Genomic DNA, 18,208 nt, shown 5'->3' on the forward strand with positions numbered 1-18,208 from the left:
GAAGCTGCAAAGTGAAGAGACTCAAGGGACCCTGCTGCTCCTCAACTCTTGTTCTGAATAGAAGGCCACATAAATGCAGCTTTCAGCCAAGAGATTCCCAGGCTTTCATCCTGGAGGGGGAAGCAGCAGTGGATGGGGAGCAGCACCTTGGTGTTTGCTGCCTGAACGCTGTCCTGCCTTGAGAAGTGTTTTCTGAAGCCAGTGGGTTGGAGCACGCATCCCTCCAGGCCTCATCTCCACCTGGTGCTGCTTTGCACATGGTCAGTGGTTTGGATGGCTCCCATAAGGCAGTGGTTGTGTTACACATCCCTAAGCCACGCTCCTATGTTGGCCTTCCATAAAAATAGGGAATAAAAGGGGGAAAAATACCCAAACCTCACTGCGACGAGGGCTTCCGGAGCCGAGGTACTGCTGGATAAGAGTTAAAACTCCAGCCTCTTCCCAGCTTCCTCTTGCGCATCCAAGGCTCGGTGTCATCTCATCCCTGCCCATGGAGCCAGAAGCTCCCTGCCTGCCCTTGTCCTGAGCAGGGAATGGGGTGGCTGGTGTGGAGCTCTGAGCTCCTGCACTGTCACCAGTGTGGGTATCCTCCTCCAAAGCATCCCCTGACCCTCCACCACCAGCAGCCGCAGCCTGGCTGAAGGCACCCGCAGGCACCAGGGTAACCAGGCACGGCACTGGAGGGAGCATAGCACAGCAGCCTCACAACAAGCAGGTAGAAGACAGAATCCACTTCCCAAGTGCTGAATCTGATGGGAGTGAGAGCCAGATGGACACTGCCCAGGAGAAGCTCCCACCAGGACAGGGACAGTGGTGCCACGGCTGCTCACTTCTTCTCGAGGAAGGGGCTGAAGAGTCCCCAGTCAAACGCCAGCATGGCCTGAGGGTTGGGCCGCTCCTTGGGCTTCTTGAAGTTGTCCTTCTCAGTGCGGAGGGTCCTCAGCACCTCCACTGGGTCCGTCTTGCCCGTGAACTTCTGCACAGCCTCTTCCCTGCAAGGAGACCAGCTCTGCTGGGACTGGGGCGGGAGGGATGGCGACCCTCCTCCCTGATGGACAATGGGGTCATCTCCCTGTGCTGGGGGACACAGGGCCCATCTGTGGTACCCATGGTGTGTGCGGTGCAGGACCCTGTGTCCCCTCCCTCAGGGCTTGGAGTTGCCACCAGCCAGCGAAGCCGTGGGGGGAAGGGATGATGCTGGAAGGAAAAGGGGAGCAGAGCATGGGGCAGGACCAGTCTGGGGTGTCCCTGCTGTGGGGCCCATCACTGCTTACGTGACCCGCAGGAAGGGGTTGTAGAGGAACTCCTCCTGCAGCGTGGAGGGCACCGTGGGCAAGTCCTCATCATCCCGCTGCTGCGGAAGAACCAGAGACATCCGAAAGCCCAACATCAGCCAGCATTCCCCTTCACACCCTACCCCAGCAGGGATGCAGCCACTTACTTTGGCCCATGCAAGCTTCTTCTTCACTATTTCATTCTCTGGTTCCACTTTCAAGGCAAACTTGAGGTTCCGGACAGTGTATTCATGGCCACAGAACACCTTCTGCAACCAGCATCAAACATGCTCCTGGTGCTGGATCTGACACTCACCCAGGTCCCACTGCAGCCCCAGGGATGGGCAATGCTATCCTCCAGCCCCCTCCTCATTTTGGGGTTCCTTTCCTAGGCTGTAGGTGAGGTGTGGGGCACTCACCGTCTCCTCTGGCAGAGCCCCCAGGATTTGGGTGAGGTTGGTGTACATCTGCTCTGCTGTGCCCTCAAAGAACTTCCCGCAGCCTCCCACAAACAGGGTGTCACCTGCAGGGAATGCGGTATGGATATGGAGGGGACCCTGGTCCTGCTCCCAGGGATGGGGTACCAGGCAGGGGGACAGGCAGCAGGCACACAGCATGTCCTGCGTCCCTATGGGGTACAGGTTGCAGTGTGTGGTACCTGAGAATAAAGCCGGAGCATCAGGAGAGCCGTCCTCCCACATGAAGTAGCACACGTGGCCCGAGGTGTGGCAGGGGGTGAAGAGGCATCTCACCCGGATGGCCCCGAACTGTGGGGAGAGAGGGTCAGGACCACACTGGTATCACCCTGATGTGCACTTAGACCCCTCCCCAGGCCCCACAGTGTCACCCACCAGGGGCTCAGCAGGTCACACGTGCTGGGGATGGTGGTTTTAGGTGAGACCCATGTTGCATGGTCTGCTCTGATGGTGTCCCCAGGAGAGGGCTGCATCCCCCAGTGCAATCCCAAAGGGGCTGGGAATGGGATGAGGTTTATCCTCCATCCCAATGCTCCATCCCAACCCCAACCTGTGGTGCCACACCTGCAACCACCCCAGCACCATGGCTCAGCTCCACTCCCCATCAACCCAGCACCATGGCCACACCATGGGGCAGGATCCATGCAGGGTCCTATGGGCACGCACCGTTAGCTCCTGCTCATGGGTCACCTTGTGCGTCAGGGCCCCGATCCGCTCATCAGCACCGTACACACGCAGGCCAGGGCAGAGCCTCGCCAGCTCCTCGTTGCCCCTCGCATGGTCCCTGCACCAGGAGAGGAGGGAATGGGCACCCAGTCCTGGTTCTACTTGGATCACAGCCGCCCCGGTTCCCAGCTCGCACCGGCAGCACTTACCAGTGGTGATGGGTGGTGAGGATGGCTCTGAGCACCACGTCCTCCTTCCTGATGATTTCCAGCAACTGAAACACACCCAGAGTATGGAATCATAGAATGGTTTGGGTTGGAAGGGACCTTCAAAACTCATCCAGCTCCAACCTCTTACAATGAACAGGGGCATCTTCATCTGGATCAGGTTGCCCAGAACCACATCCAGCCAGCAGTAGGAAGAGCGCCATGGCTCCTATGGCCACCATGCCTATACCGGCACAGGATCTGTCCCAGCGAGAGGCACAGCACCCAAAACCACCTCCCGAGCAGCCCTGGGCTGTGGTTAGGATGAAGTCCCAGCTCTCCGAGCACAGAGCAAAGCACGCGGATGGGAACACCCTATTCCCATGGGACAGTGGCACTTTATGGCCGGTGCTTTCCCAGCCCAGCACGGATGTGCAGCACGGACCATGGCGTTCTCACCACAGCAGGGAGACGGCGTCCACGCCACCCGTGCTGGCCACAGCGAGGAGCCGTGCGGGGCTGCCAGGAGGTTTCTAACACCAACTTAACATGCACCGCTCGGAACATCCCTGCAGCGGCTCCTGGTTCCGCTCCTCGGAGAGGAAGGAAACGTCCGAGTCAGCAACAAACGCTTAAAACCCGCGACAGCGCTGGCAGGATGCGCTGCGGCTGCAGGGGGCACAAGGAGGTCTCTCACCAGCCCGGGCAGCCAGCAACGAGGAATGATTCCTCCCCAGAATGGGGATTTCACATGGGAGCTGTGCTCCAAAGCTCTATTCCGGGTTATTCTCCTTTGCTGTGGTGTTTGGCAAGCTCCAGCCCAGAGGGAAATGCCCCTGCCATGGAGGGAGGTCTGGCACAGGTACCCCACACCACGGGACTGAGCAAGGGTCAGCGATGCTGCTAGGATGCTCCATGTGAAGCCCCCACATGTGAACCCCACACATGCCCACCGCCACCATGGACGCGTCCCCGCATGGGACCCCACAACCCACAGCGGGGCTGTAACTCACCCTTTTGGGCACAGCAGCATCCACGGCGATGGCATCGCGGGTGCTCTCCTCGATGACCAGGTACATGTAGTTGTCCTCCAGGACAGAAATCACCTTCACCTTCATGCTCCCGCACCAGCACCGCCCGCAAGACGCGGGGGGGGAGCAGGCGGCCCCACGAAGCAGCACTAAGGGGGGGGGTCCCAGCCCCGCGCAGCCGCGGGTGCGGGCACTGCGGGGTCGCTGTACCCGTGTCCGCGCCCCCCCGGGGGCCCCACGCGTGACGCAGTCGATACCTGCGGGAGGCCCAGTTGCGGCCCCTCCCGCAGCGCTCGGGCGCGTCCCGCCCCCCCGGTGCGGGGCGGGTCCGGCCGCGTGGGGCGGTGACACCGAGCGGGGTGCGGGGCCGCCCAGGAACCACCCCCCAGCACCGCACCGGGAGCCGCATCACGCACCCGCTGCGGGGTTAACCCGCAACCGGCTACCACCAGGGGGGGTCCGGGCATGCGGTCCCCCAGTGGTGGCCCCCACATCCCGAAACAGGGGCTTGACAAAGTCACAGCCCCGCAGGCAGAAGCAGCCACCATCAGTGTGCTCCAGGAAGAAGGATGAGGGGCTGCAGCAGGGCTGAGGGTGCCAGCTCCCACCAGGAATGGGCGGTGGCACCGACACACAAGGGTAGGGACACATCTGAACACTGCAGTACAAGCAGAGCTTCAGGAGGTACAGAGCTACCACCTATAGAGCCCAAACAGCACCAAAGGCACGGGGTGGACATGCACAGAGCTCCAGCTCCATTCTCAGCAAGGCACAAGCTCTGGTTTGAGGTTGATGTGGTCCCCTAAATGCCACGGGTGAAGGAGGGAACAGCCCCTGCAAGCAGGAAACAAGCACTGACCGTGGCTCCAAGTTGTAACAAGCCTTTTGATCAAGCCCCAGAGGATGCCAAAATGCCCCCCATGGATTACAGAATCATAGTACGGTTCAGGTTGGAAGGGGCCTGTAAAGCTGGTCTAGTTCAACCAAGGGCTTTCCGCAATGCACATACTCCACACCTCTGGACTTCCACAGAAACCGGGATTTTAAATCCCAATCGATTCAGGCTCCATTGCACCCCCTGAGCCTCCCTGTGACCCTTCTGTACGATATGAGTATGGGGATGGGAAGAGGGGATCTGCAGCTGGACCAACCACATACAGTATTAGAGTTCGAGGATTAGGTCAAAGGATGCCTCCAGTTGCTTGATTCAACCACTAGTACTGAAGAATCAAATCAATGAAACTGTAAGATAAAAACCTCCCCTCCTGCAGCCCACCTCACCAACGCTGGCTTTACAGTTGTCATTTATTTGCTCTCCATCAATCAGCTACTGGTACAATCACGCTCCGTTGTAGCAGCACAGCATTCAAGGTAGTGAAGATTCAGGTACCACTTTTCTGTCTGAACTACATCAAATTCACCTTTTTAAAGCAAATAAAGAAATGGTGCTACCCCAAATCCCGCTCAGACACTGAGGAACAGCAGCCTGTGGTCACACCGGGGACCCCAGGCGACAATCCATCGTGGGGTTACTTACCAACATGCACTGGGGAGAGGGGGAGAAACCAGAACCAAAATTGTTTGACACTTCTGTTAGTTTTATCTGCAAAAGATTTGTTTGAAAACCTCTTGTACTTGAGTAGATCTGCAGCAAGCAGAGAGCATGAGACAAGGAAGGAGATACCATTAGGAGGAAGATGCATTACAGACACAGATGCCAAGCCTACAAGGATGCTCCTCACCCTTTACTCACATCTCTTGTGTGTGAAGACATCAAGCTGGAGGATGGGAAGTGCAGGACCCCCTCACTGCAAACTTGGATTAGTTTTCCCCCAAAGTTTATCCCATTCACCCACTCTGACACACACTTGGAAAAGCCCTTTAAGCTCATCAAGTCCAACTGTTGCCCAGCATCGCCAAGGCCACCACTAACCCATGGCACTGAGGGCCTTGTCTAGATGGTTTGTAGAAACTTCCAGGGATGGTGACTCCACCACTGCCTGTTCCAATGCCTGAGCACCCTTTTGGTGATCAGCCCCCCAGCACATACAGCCCCAAAGGCAGTCTCACCACAACAGCTGCTCTTCCACTGGGGAACAGCACCCAGGTAGCAAAATACTCATTTGTCCCGTTACTCACAGCAAGGCACAAAGCAGCTGCCCTGGCTCTCAGCAGCAAGGCATCAGCAGAGGAGTCCCATCAGCACACAACAGTTAGGCACACAGTCACTAGGTAAGTGGTTTCTTCTCAGGATTTAAGCCAGCAGACATCCCTTCTTCGTTTGTGTGGTACTAATACAAGTAACATACAGGTCACACTTGAAAGCAGTAAGCAGGTACATGCAGACAGGCTTAAGAGTGGAGGGTTTAAGCAACAGTGCAACCTCTAAGCAGCTGCCTGATAAAGTTACTGCAGCCCAGGGAAGGAAATGTCAGAGAGAAAAGAGCTGGGCAGCCCCAGGGGGGCATGGTCAGAGCAAGAGGAGGTCACCAGCTGAGCCCCACACCAGCAGAGTGGGTCTGTCACCAAGAACTCGTTTTAGCGGAGCCAGAGGTGCCAGGCTTGGAGGCATTTAAGTAGCAGCATGGCAGGCACGTTCAACTCCTCAGCTGGCAATGTAGTTACTGCAGTTTGTCTGGTTTAGATGAAGATGTCTCAGGGCACAGTCCCACTGTCATTTGCAGCAGGCTCCTACAGACAGAACAAGAGCTTCTTCCTAGACCTCAGGGTTTGACCCTTCCCCACCCCAGGCTCTGAGCCACATACTAACACTTGGAAAATGATCTGCATGTGACATGTGTGACAGTTTGAGAGCCAGCAATAGAAGGATAAATATTCTTCATCATAATATAAATATGCTGTAGAACATCTCAACAAGGGCAAAGTGCTTCTTTTTACCTTAATTAAAACAAAATAAAAGCCTAAGTATGACTCAACCACAACAAAAGGTTCAACTCCTAAGACATCTGAACAGTCTAAATTACACTTAAACTGACATTAAAGTGATCCAGGCAGTGCTCAGTCCTTCGGGACTCGGAAATTATCCTTCTCTTTCCTGATGGCCCCCATTGTTCGGATGGGGTCGGTCTCCCCAGCATGCTCCTGAACTGTCTTCTCCCTGCCAGAGGAAAACACCACATGCAAGAACTGCAAGATAAAATCTCAGAGATGAAGTCACTACTATCATGTTTCGCCTGCATCAAGGGGAAATGTTGCACTTCAAGATGAAAGACTCGGAGCTCTGGCACAGGCTTATCGGCTCTCTTGGTTTCAATGCTCTATGGCAAGAGGAAATTGGAAATGCTTTTGTGCCTTGGACAGCATCTGCTGCTGCCAAACTCTGCTTTATGAGGGAATGTAATTACACAATGAAATTTGTTCTGTCTCCTGAGTCAGGGACTTCAGCACTGGCAGAGATGCTCACCACAACCCTTCATGCTGCACTGCAGCAAGATTTTGCCAGGACAGCGAGTGTATTTGAAGGAGCATCTTGAGGGCATCAGAGCAGGAATATGTAAAGCAGAAGAGCAATTCCCACTTACAGCTCTTTCTTTGGACACCTTCCCTTCCCACATCCCCCTCCAAACACAAGAAGCATCCCCACACTTCCCCCATACCTCACTCGCATGAAGGGGTTGTACGTAAACTCTTCTGCAATGGTGGAGGGTATGGTTGGCTCACCACTGTCATACTTTGCCTGTAACAAGGGAGAGATTTCTGCTTCATGAGGAAGGTTTTAGTGAACAAGAACTGTCCTGTGTATGAGCCAAGCAGAGTTAGTGCTGCACTGAACTGCTTGAGCTGCTCCTCAGGCCAGGCCCTTCCCATGGCAGCACACAGCCAACAAGCACTGAGGTGCACACAGAGACACTGGGGACACACACCCTCACAGAAAGACATGGACATCAGCCTGTAATTATATCAAGAAGCTTCCAGGGAGGGTCACATCTCCACCAGGAGCAAACTGTCTTCTCTGGGCCACAAACAAACCCTGCTCCCCAACACGTCGCTCCCCTGGCCTCCCTTTCCTCAGCCTCTCTTTCTCCCCAATGTTGTCTTCTCTCCTCCACCTCCTCAGAGAAGCTTTGTCTCCATGAAGGCATCAAGCCTAGGGAAAGGATGAATGAGCTTACCTTGGCCCAAGCAAGCTTTTCCTGGATGGCAGCATTATTGGGTTCAACGTGTCGAGCAAACTTGAGGTTGTTGATCGTGTATTCGTGACCGCAGTAAACTCTCTAGGAAAAGAAGGGAAGAGTGACACTGGGTACCTCTGAAGGCGCAAAGCTGGAGCCACCATCAACGTGGCCAACCCTCAAGGACACACTCCACCCTCCACTGGAGACCCACACAGGAGAAGTACTAGGAGTTATCAGCCAGTACTATCTGCCAGTTCCACAGCAAGGCTGATGAAAGAGCCTGAGCGTCCCAGCTCATCAGCCTTGTTTTAATAATCAGCCCCTACTCTGTCCCCACAAAGCACAAACATATGGGATAGGTATTTCCTTCCCCAAGCACTCCAGCTATTCAGCATCAAAGACAGTTCCCGATGTAAGCATTCATTCCTTCAACTCTCTCTTTGAACAACAGTATTATTAGGAAGACAGTTTCTTTGATGTCTGCAGTAGTTTGTGGCTGGTTTACTAGCACAAAAGGAGGATTCGTACCGTTTTGGGGTCCAAGGTGCCCAAGATCTCAATCAGGGCTCTGTACATCTCCTCGGGGGTTCCCTCGAAGAATTTCCCACATCCAGCCACAAACAGAGTGTCACCTGCAAGGGAGGGTGACACTGTGTCAGGACCAGACACGGCTCAGCACACCAATGTGTGAGCACATGGACCAGAGGGCTCAGTCCTGCCACTGCTGTCCTTGCTGCAGCTCAGCAGAAGGCCTGGGGATGTGCTACATGAACCCATGTGGCAAACACAACTTGTGGGAAACCCCACAACCTCACCAAGCAAACCTGTGGGCAGTATGCCGTCCCCTCCTGTCCCTCCTAGAGCAGACAAGGAATAACTGTGGTCTTTGCTATGAAGCTGAACAAAAGTGGGTTGCTTCTGCATTTTCTCCTCAATGATCCCTAAAATCTTGCTTAAGCCATTACTTCTATGCAGCAGTTGGTGCAAGCTCTGGAGAATGCCCTTCAGGAGAAGGATGACATGACAGGGCACAGTCACAGGGAAGTGGGGGATCCTACTCTCTAAAACAGGATGAAGCACCAGCTACAGGAGGTGGAGCACCAGTCCTCTCTTACTCCCCTATCTTCTTTCAGTTTTGTTACAGATATGAGTAAAGATACATGAAAAACCAACAGGTTTTGGAATCAGCCAGTTTGGTCTGAGACAGTAAACCAACAGCTCTTTGTTTCAAAGAAGAGAATACTGATGTAGGACTCATCCACAGCTCACTCTTGATGTTGCTTGCAGGGTGTCCAGCAATGGTTTACAGAGGGGTTTCACCAGTTTCAGCTACAACTACCACTTAGTAGCACTTGATAAGGGGGCAAGACTCCATCCCTGGCAGTGTTAAAGGCCAGGCTGGATGGGGCTTGGAGCAAGCTGCTCTAGTGGAAGGTGTCCCTGCCCAAGGTAGGGGGTTGGAACTGGATGAGCTTTAAGGTCCCTTCCAACCTGAACCATTCTGCGATTCTAAGATGTGGATGTTAACCAACTGCACTGGCAGGAAGGGATGACTGCACGTCCAGAGTCAGAAGCACACAGGCAGAGGGGTAGCTCATCCTTTGCAACATAGACTGTGGCAATGCAACCTCCCAACTCCTCACCTGTAAAAACTGCAGGTGGCTCGGAGCTATTTGGCTTAGTCACATAATAACAGATGTGTCCAGAAGTGTGACACGGCGTACAGAGGCATTTCACATTAAGAGATCCCACCTGAGAAGAAGGCAGAAGACTAGAGCTTAAGCTACTGTTGGCTAACATTTGTATGGTTAGCAAAGAATTGCAACTATTACAATGGTCCAGTGGTCCTGCAGGCAAATTCTCACATAGCTCTGCTCCTGGGAGAGACCAGCAAGAGAGGTTTATGGCAGGGGCTTGGAAGGGAGCTGTTTCCTCCTAGCAGGTGTTGTGACAAAAGGAACTGCCAGAGTCTTTTATTTACATGCAGAGTGACCCAGCGTCTGGTTGGCAGCAAGAGCAAACAGAGCCTGAGCAACACACAATCCTAAACAAAGTTAATCAAGTGTAAAAAGCTCCAAACAAAAATGAAGCTGAAGGGAAGAAGTGGATGACGCTCACAGAAAGGGAAGGATTAAACACATTCATGAGGTTAGGGGGATGTTTCCCCCACAGCTCTGATTTGCACACCTTCCCATGTACTTCTGTGCTCCCTTTTTTGCTCATCCCCCCTCCCCAAAGGTGCACACCAAGACTAGCTGTGCCATTCATGCCAGCCTGCACATTTCACAGCAGTTTATGTCACCTGCCTGTAAGCAGACAGCAAGGTTCCAACAAGGTCTTCTGCTCTAGCTCTGTAAAGCAATGCAGGCAGCTAGCACTGCTGGCTCACTTTCTCTTCCCCCTGTATTCCAGCCTTCCTTCAGAGAGGACCACTTATATTTTTCTAATGCCAGCTACACTTCAAGCAGAGCACAAGCCCTGTCCTGTCACGCATCTGTTCTGAGCACCCCAGTTAAGGCAGCTGTCAAGGAGCTCAGGGACATCCAACATGCTCCAGGCAATGAGGTTTCCAGGCCATGCCAATGTCCTCATCACTGATTTATCACTCACCAAAACAAGACTTAAACTATCAGTTACATCCAAGAGATATTAAAAGGTAGAAGAGCTGTGATCACAGTATTAGCTGAAGTTGGACCACTCCAGTGGTCCAGCTCTAAAGCTGTGACACACAGAGTAGATGCCTCCAACCAAGTCCTGCAGCTCACTCCCTTTACCTTGAGGGATGTAAGGTGAGACACTTTCTGGGTTAGGGCTCCAACTCTGCTGTCTCCCCCATAGACACGCAACCCTGTCTCCATCTTCACCAGCTTCTCATTTCCTCCAGCATGGTCCCTGGAAGGGTAGAACAATGGATTTGTGCAGGATGAAGACAAATTTATCGTAACTCATATTGCAATAGTAACCTCCAGGTGATCATCTCTGATCAACTATTCTTCCAGTATCTACCATTGTTCTCATATCAAGGAATATGTCACATCAACACGAGTGGGGGCAATTTCTCCAGTAATCAGGGCAGTGAGAGGTGGAACAACCCAACACAAGTTCATACCTAGGTGGGAAACACCAGCCTTAGGGGTTTACAGTCAACTCTCCAGTAACTAAGACTGGGATAAGTGGAATACGTGTAACTCAGTGTTCCACAAGACACCATGGAGCAGGCACAACAGCTCAGCATGTGCTCACAGTGCTGGTTCTGCTAGATCAGGGCTGGCTCTTCAGCCAGAGAGGTGGCTGCACTATGACCCATGGGAGAGGTTGCTCAGGTTCAGCACCGCAAAACTGCTGAAGCAAAACATTCATCTTTATATCCCTGGCAGAGTTAATCTGCGACGCAGGTAATCCTCCCACCAGCGCTGACTGAGTAGCATGCCTTACAGGCATGCCCTAGCACCTCAATGTGAGCAAGGTGCATGCCACACCTCCCTTCACACGCAGCTATTATGCCTAAAAGAAGTCAGCATCTTAAAATTCAAAGACACTGACACATAGAGCTTCCATCTAGACAATGTATTTGATCAAAAGCAAACCCAAAGGAATGCTTCCCTGCTCCAATCCTTCCACTCACAGCTAAGCTCCTGCTTAGAGACCAATTTGATCCAGAAAAGCAACAATTCATGACTGCTTGTGCTTATACAGACGGAAGAGGGATCCCACTACAGCAGATAGTTACCAGTGGTGATGGGTGGTCAGGACAGTGGTCAGCTTCACCCCATGCTTTTTGACAGCATCCAAAACCTGCAGGCACAGAGCAGAGCAAGAGCATTACAATTCATGTGAAATGACTTGACAGCATAACTGGTGCCTGGTGTAACCTGAACACAACTGCTCCTAGGTTTGCAAGAGCCCCAGCAACTCTCCAAGTTGTAATTACAGATCAGGACACAAGGTCTCTGATCCAGACAGTCACGACTAAGCCCTCAGTAACACTTCCTCTTTCCTGCACTACATGAAACTGAGGGCAAAAACCAAAATCAGGTCAATAACCCTGGAATTCAGGGACAAGCTGTCTGAGCCCAGAAGCAGATGCCTGTGAAGCTGTGTTGTACCTGTGCATAGCCAGTATTTCCTGCCTTTGCCCCAAGCCTGAGTCAGCATATGACTAATTCCCTCATGGATGTGGCAACCTGGAAAGATGTCCCAGACTTGCTGCAGTGAGCACCCTGCTCACAAGGGCAGCAGACAGCATTACCTTTTGGGGCTGCACAGGATCCACTATTGCAGCCTCCTTCGTTTCCTCATCGATGAGGAGGTACATGTAGTTGTCTGTGAGGGCTGGGAGCAATTCCACCTTCATGTCGGCTTGTGTGATGGTCTTTGACTTCCTCTGCTCGTGCTCTGTGTGCAGGAAGATAGCTCGCAGCTGCGCTGGACCTGGGGACCCCAAGTCAGGCAAACCCCAGGTTAGTCCAGTGAGAGGAACAAGTGGGACAGAGCCCAGCAGGTCCCCAGCTCACAGCCCCAGAGAAGGAAAGGTATGGACAGCCCAACCTGCCTGCTTCAGAGGCCACCATGAGGCAAAGTGTTCGTGTCTGGCTGTGTCACCTTGTGCCCCACAGCATCAGAAGCTCTTGGTGCCCTGCATCTGCACCAAAGAGGTATGAAACATTCTGCTCCCAGAGATGTGCTTGTGCAGGGAAAGCACTGCACCTCAGTTAGAGAGAAGGCTTCAAGCGGCAGGAAAGCAGAAGGGAGAGAGATCAGCTGGACAAAGGTCGGCCCAGGACAGTGACTTTGCAAATAAAAGCACAAATGGCCTTGTTACAGCCAAAGGACAAAAAAAGGAGAACTACAGGAATACACACACTGCTACAAGAGAAATATCAGGTTTGTTACTTGGGGAAATCACATCCTGCGTATGTATAGAGAGAAGATGGGCTCTTGCCTGGAAGGCAAGGCTCTTGCCTGGCCAGGTACCAGGCATGAACTGCAGGCAGGTTTCTTGCTCACAGGCCACCTTGATGCAACAGCAGTGCTTCCCTATTTGCTTTTAGTTAAATGTTTAATCAGATCCAAGCAGCAAACCTAATTCCAGATGCAACCTGGGCTCCACTGTTCAACTCACAGACAAATAGGCCTTAAAGAAACCAAGCAACAAAGAGGACAAGGTCTTCCATTGCTGGGGCCCTGGTCCATACACATACAGGGAAAGAGGCGTCAGTCTCTGCAAGTCACAGATCAGTTGTCTTAACATCTCAAGGCCCTCACACACCACCAAGGGTGACTGTGCTGCTCTGAACTGGGCTGACTCAGCCCCTGCTCCATTCTGCACCACTGACTCTTCTCCCTGAGGCTCCAACACTCCGTGCTTGGTCACCTCAACCAGTGCCAAAGGGAGAGGTCACCACACTTGTAATCAGCCTGCCCCATGCTCCCAAACCACATCTGTGCTGCCCAGCCTTGATAAGAGCCTGTGCTGGGGAGAAGAGGCCCCAGACTGGCTACAGCCAAGACAGACACATCCCCCCCCAGCCCCACAGTGACAACAGGCTGCAAAACCAAGACCCAAGCTCTGACTGGGGCATGCAGCTCCAAACCCAGCCCAGGGAGGCTGTAAGGCCCTTCTGGCACTATTGCCCTGCCCAGAACTTTCTCCCTTTCTGCCTCCACCATCCCACTTGAACATGGTGCAAGGAAGGCAGGAGTAAAATTAAACACAGCGCTACAAGGAGAATTACAAGGCACAACAGTGGAGGCATGCACTGGGTACTTGATGGTGAAGGAATGTAGTACTGAGGAAAGCATCCCTACCTGCTGAGAGTTCCTCTGGAGCAGAAGAAGCCTTTCAAACAAAGAACAACAAAAAAAAAAAAACAAAAAAAAAAAAACCAAACCTTACTATTCCTTGATAGGGAAAAATAATCAATTTTGTCTTTCACTGCTGCCTAATGTGATGGCAGTTTGGATGGCAGTCACATTTGGATGCTGTCATCAGTCACAAGAGCTGTATATAATGCACGTTTGTTTGTGTGCTAGACACAAACTAGAGGAGAAACACAGAAGGGGAAAAAAAAAGAGAAGAAAACACCACCTTAACGTCAAGTCAAAGGAATCACTCACCTACTTTCTTCCTCTGAAGCATTTCTAACCTTAACCTTGGCCCTGATTCAAAGTCTCTTTGCATGTTTAATTCACCATTCTTGCAAAACAAACAAACAAGCAACACTGCAAAAGGAAGCGTCTTCCAAAATGTGACTTAAGACAAAGGAATGAGAAAACACTCACAATGTATGAAACTCCTGAATTCCCATCTGCACCTTTCCAGCCTGCCGGCTCAGCGAGCAGAGCAGAGCACAGCCTGAGCTGCTCATGAGAGGGTCATGTTCTCCGGCACCGTTCTGCTCAAGGAAGCCTATCAGGTGACACAAAACCCCCGCCCCGGCCCAGCACTACCACACAGCATCTACGATCATATCATTGGATCATAGAAGAGTTTGTGTTGGAAGGGACCTTAAAGCTCATCCAATTCCAACCCCTGCCATGGGTAGGAGCACCTTCCACTGGAGCAGCTTGCTCCAAGCCCCTGTGTCCCACCTGGCCTTGAGCACTGCCAGGGATGGGGCAGCCACAGCTTCTCTGGGCACCCTGTGCCAGCGCCTCAGCACCCTCACAGGGAAGAGCTTCTGCCTAAGCTCATCTCAATCTCCCCTCTGGCAGGTTAAAGCTGTTCCCCTTGGCCTGCCCTACCTGTTCTTGTCCAAAGCTCTTCTTCAGGTTTCCTGTAGCCCCTTTAGGCACTGGAGCTGCACTGAAGTCTCCCCTTAAGGAGCCTTCTCTTCTCCTGGCTGACCCAGCCCAGCTCTCTCAGCCTGGCTCCAGAGCAGAGCCGCTCTGTAACACATGGATCACTGCACTACGTGCAGGTCTGCTCTAAAATTAACACCTGATGACTTAATTTTTGCTTGGTTTTGTAACATGTCCCTCCCAGCTCCATACCCGAAGCAGAGAGAGACAGGCAGAGCAGAGCACCAGAAGCCTTTGACTCATACTGGGCTGTCTGGGACAGTTCTATCATGCAGCTTGAGTCACCAAGAGGGAAGGGTTTGCAGAGGGGAGATGTTAATGTTATCACACAGATACATGCATGCTGGAGATGGAAGGCAGGCAGGCAGCAGCACGGTGGAGAAAAGGAGGTTCCCCCAGAAAAGGGGAGGTTCCCTCAGAAAAGGGATGCTTCCCCTTTTCCACAGAATTTTGGTTTATTCATTTTATTACAGAAAAGAGTGGAAAAATCCTATTTCAGACACAGCTGTCACTCAAAAATGACTGCCCACACATACCCAGATGCACGTCCCTGAATTGCCTCAGAGAAATAAACACTCCATTCCATTTTATATGCTCCACACACAGGTATTTTTCACATACCCTGCAATTTTGTGGCTCCACACAACACCAAGTGAGTCGGTCCATGAACCACAGACAACTCCCATTCCCACTCAACTTGCCAACCTGGCTGGGATACGCTGCCAGAGGCATGGCCAGGGCCACCCACAGTCACCAAAGCCTGCATAGGATGTGCAGCACCCACCCAGCACCCTGGGGGGGGTGGCTCGGGACCTGCTAGTACTGGGTTTGACACACTTGTTCCTAAGACAGCATCAGGGTTTGAAAGTCTGGCAGTTAACTCCAATGGATTGTCATTCATTAAATCCAGGTCTTAAAACCAGTGCAATACAATAGCAAGACTCCCCAGAGACACTGTGAAGCTAAAGCCGAGGCTCTAATTCAAGGCCACTGGCAGAATTTAGGCCCTAAACGTAAACGCAAAAGCTCAGGTTTGGTTTTGCTTTTTTGTTTACGTTGCCAATGCAATGTGCCACGCATCAAATCCCCTGTAAACACCAGCCTCATCCCCCGAGCCCTCCTCCCATCCCAAAGACCTGCGCTTTGCCAGCCCAGGCTCCATAGGCGCCTCCCAGATGTGTTACCGATAGAAACCACCGTCAGAGCCCGGCTCCAGCTGAGCAGACACTGACCTACTTGGGGCTGTGAGTCAGCTTAAAAGCCTGGGCGCACCCCTAAACTGTAAAACGAGAACAGAAAATCCACCGTCACATCTCCGAGCTTGGCGGGGACCCGCTGCCAAACCCGGGGCCGGCCGCAGCCACCCAGCTCCCCGCACGGCTCCTCCGCCCCGGTACTGCCCAACCAAGGCCCCGCTGCAAGGCGACAGCTCCCCGCGCCCCACGGCCCGCCCCTGCGGGTCCTACCGGGAGCATCCCCGCCGCCCGCGCCACGTACCGGCTCGGAGCAGGGCCCCAGCTCCCAGGGCCACTAGGGCGGTGCCGAGGCCCTGCCAGGCCCCGCCGAGCATGGTGTAACGGCGCCCCGCCCGGTGCCCAGCCCCGGCCCCGGTTACCTTTGCTCCCCGCCCCGCGGCCGGCCCCGGGGAGGCGGGCAGCGGCGCCCGGGACGGCCCGGCACGGCCCCGGCCCGGCTTGCGGCAGGGGCGGTGCTGCGCTGCCAGGCCTCCTCCTGCCTCCCCGCTGCCGCTCGGCACGCCCGGCACGGGCGATTCGCTGACCCGGGTGAGGAGGCGGGGGACGAGCGGCAGCACCGGGCGGTCGCGGCGGGCAGGGCGCGGGCCGCAGGCGGCAGCTCGGCTCTCGGCCCGGCAAGGACATCCCAAGGGCGAGGAGCAGGCGGCGCGGCCATGGCTTCCTCCAAACCCTTGTCTCGATTCTGGGAGTGGGGCAGGAACATCGTGTGTGTGGGGCGGAACTACGCGGAGCACGCCAAGGAGATGGGCAGTGCGCTGCCCCCAGAGCCCCTCTTCTTCCTCAAGCCCTCCTCGGCCTATGTGCGCGAAGGGTCACCCATCCTGCGGCCGTACTATTGCAGCAATCTGCACCATGAAGTGGAGCTGGGGGTGGTGATCGGGAAGAGAGCCCAGGCCGTACCCCAGCAGGCTGCCATGGAACACGTGGCTGGCTATGCCCTCTGCTTGGACATGACAGCCAGGGACACGCAGGAGGAGTGCAAGAAGAAGGGTCTGCCCTGGACCTTGGCCAAGGGCTTCAGTTCATCGTGCCCAGTGAGCGACTTTGTGCCCAAGGAGAAGATCCCAGACCCTCACAAGCTTAAGATCTGGCTCAAGGTGAACGGGCAGCTGAGGCAGGAAGGGGAGACTTCCTCCATGATCTTCTCCATCCCTTACCTGATCAGCTACATCAGTGAAATAGTCACCCTGGAAGAAGGAGACTTGATTCTGACTGGGTCTCCCAAAGGAGTTGGGTCTGTGCAGGCCAATGACGAGATAGAGGCTGGGATAAAAGATGTCCTGTCCATGCGGTTTAAGGTGGCACAGCAGACACGCAGGTCCTAATGGGGAGCATGGCTGAGACCGCATCTGCGTAGGAAGAGGCTCTTTCGGGAACATCTGTTTAATGAGGAGGTGCACAACGTGTCCTGTGCATTAAACACCTGTATGGGCCAAGCATCTGCCTGACCATCACACGTCAAAGACACACAGCCCATGAGCTCAAAAGACATTTGACTGAACCAACCCCATTTCCATGAGGCTTTGGCCTCCTGAGGCTGTGCACGTGGAGCCCAACTCAGCCTGGGGCACGTGGTTCATGTGTCAACTGTACCTTGGAACTGTCCATGGAGACAGTGGGCTGGGGAGGGAGCTGGGCTGGCTGTCACTGTGTGCTCTTGTGTTCTGCTACTGCTTTGAGCCACGTATTGCCTTAAAATAAACCCATTAGTAAGTACCCATTAAAACTGTGATGTAGCAGCTAAAGCTCATGTGTGCTGTGTAAAATCAAAGCTGTACCTGTAACAGTGAATGAAGAATTGGAGCTTCAGAATGAATTTATCTCCTTGGGGCATTCTACAATAAAAAGATATTTGCTTTTTAGCTTGGTTTCATGATTCCTCCGTGCATTTTTCAAACATACAGATTAAACGAGGATCACTTTCCCTCCCACTCCAAGGGGTGTAATGCAGCAGGGAAGTGTGCCAGATGCTTGCCAGATTCATCCTTTTTTCCCCTAAACTTAGCTTTAAATACACTTCTAAAAGTAAAATAGCACAAAAGATGGAGGCTAAAGAAGCTCATTTGTAAAGATCACCAGTGAACTTGTCTTTACTTTAGCTGATTTAAATATAGTTTTAATAAAAATCTAACCACAGCACTTGCTGTTCCTTACACAAGGCAGCAGTTGGTGTTTCTAACCATCCCCAGCTGTTAAAAAGCCACACTGTGTAACTTCCCATTTCCAAGCTCCAGCTGATGGAACGCTCCCCACCACTGCATGTCAGCAAGTTCTCTTTCAACTCAAAGGAGTGACAGAGTTAGGTGGTAAAATATAATTAAATCCCTCCCCCCCAAACTTCAAAACTTACCATTTTGAAGGG

General features: G+C 53.2%; 3 protein-coding genes across 15 annotated transcripts; 1 reads left to right on the plus strand and 2 right to left on the minus strand.

The window, feature by feature from the left end:
* Positions 1–5: 5 nt before the first annotated feature.
* Positions 6–3,828, minus strand: LOC136016993 (hydroxyacylglutathione hydrolase-like protein). 4 transcript variants are annotated; one of them, XM_065684842.1, is made up of 11 exons: positions 3,636–3,713; positions 3,320–3,458; positions 3,082–3,215; positions 2,626–2,690; positions 2,417–2,534; positions 1,933–2,041; positions 1,694–1,797; positions 1,442–1,543; positions 1,275–1,354; positions 831–992; positions 6–749 (listed from the first exon to the last, which is right to left on the minus strand). In XM_065684842.1, exons 3-11 carry the CDS (start codon positions 3,187–3,189, stop codon positions 572–574), a joined length of 1,026 nt encoding a protein of 341 aa, XP_065540914.1. In that variant the 5' UTR covers positions 3,190–3,215; positions 3,320–3,458; positions 3,636–3,713; the 3' UTR covers positions 6–571. The 4 variants fall into 4 exon arrangements, with proteins under 4 accessions (XP_065540914.1, XP_065540913.1, XP_065540915.1 ...); XM_065684841.1 differs by having other exon boundaries at positions 3,082–3,458; XM_065684843.1 differs by lacking the exons at positions 3,082–3,215; positions 3,320–3,458 and having other exon boundaries at positions 3,636–3,828.
* Positions 3,829–4,940: 1,112 nt separating this feature from the next.
* On the minus strand, positions 4,941–16,319 carry LOC136016992 (hydroxyacylglutathione hydrolase, mitochondrial). 10 transcript variants are annotated; one of them, XM_065684832.1, is made up of 10 exons: positions 16,206–16,319; positions 12,039–12,220; positions 11,520–11,584; positions 10,564–10,681; positions 9,433–9,541; positions 8,318–8,421; positions 7,787–7,888; positions 7,271–7,350; positions 6,650–6,771; positions 4,941–6,551 (listed from the first exon to the last, which is right to left on the minus strand). In XM_065684832.1, the coding sequence occupies exons 2-9, from the start codon at positions 12,141–12,143 to the stop codon at positions 6,672–6,674; spliced, it is 783 nt and encodes a 260-aa protein (XP_065540904.1). In that variant the 5' UTR covers positions 12,144–12,220; positions 16,206–16,319; the 3' UTR covers positions 4,941–6,551; positions 6,650–6,671. The 10 variants fall into 10 exon arrangements, with proteins under 10 accessions (XP_065540904.1, XP_065540908.1, XP_065540907.1 ...); XM_065684836.1 differs by adding an exon at positions 15,823–15,869 and having other exon boundaries at positions 4,941–6,771; positions 16,206–16,226; XM_065684835.1 differs by lacking the exon at positions 16,206–16,319 and adding exons at positions 15,823–15,869; positions 16,088–16,135 and having other exon boundaries at positions 4,941–6,771.
* Positions 16,214–17,708, plus strand: FAHD1 (fumarylacetoacetate hydrolase domain containing 1). The gene has a single exon (XM_065684845.1). The coding sequence runs from the start codon at positions 16,500–16,502 to the stop codon at positions 17,169–17,171; it is 672 nt and encodes a 223-aa protein (XP_065540917.1). The 5' UTR covers positions 16,214–16,499; the 3' UTR covers positions 17,172–17,708.
* Positions 17,709–18,208: the final 500 nt, after the last annotated feature.

Source organism: Lathamus discolor, chromosome 6 (assembly GCF_037157495.1).
Source record: "Lathamus discolor isolate bLatDis1 chromosome 6, bLatDis1.hap1, whole genome shotgun sequence".
NCBI lineage: Eukaryota > Metazoa > Chordata > Aves > Psittaciformes > Psittacidae > Lathamus > Lathamus discolor.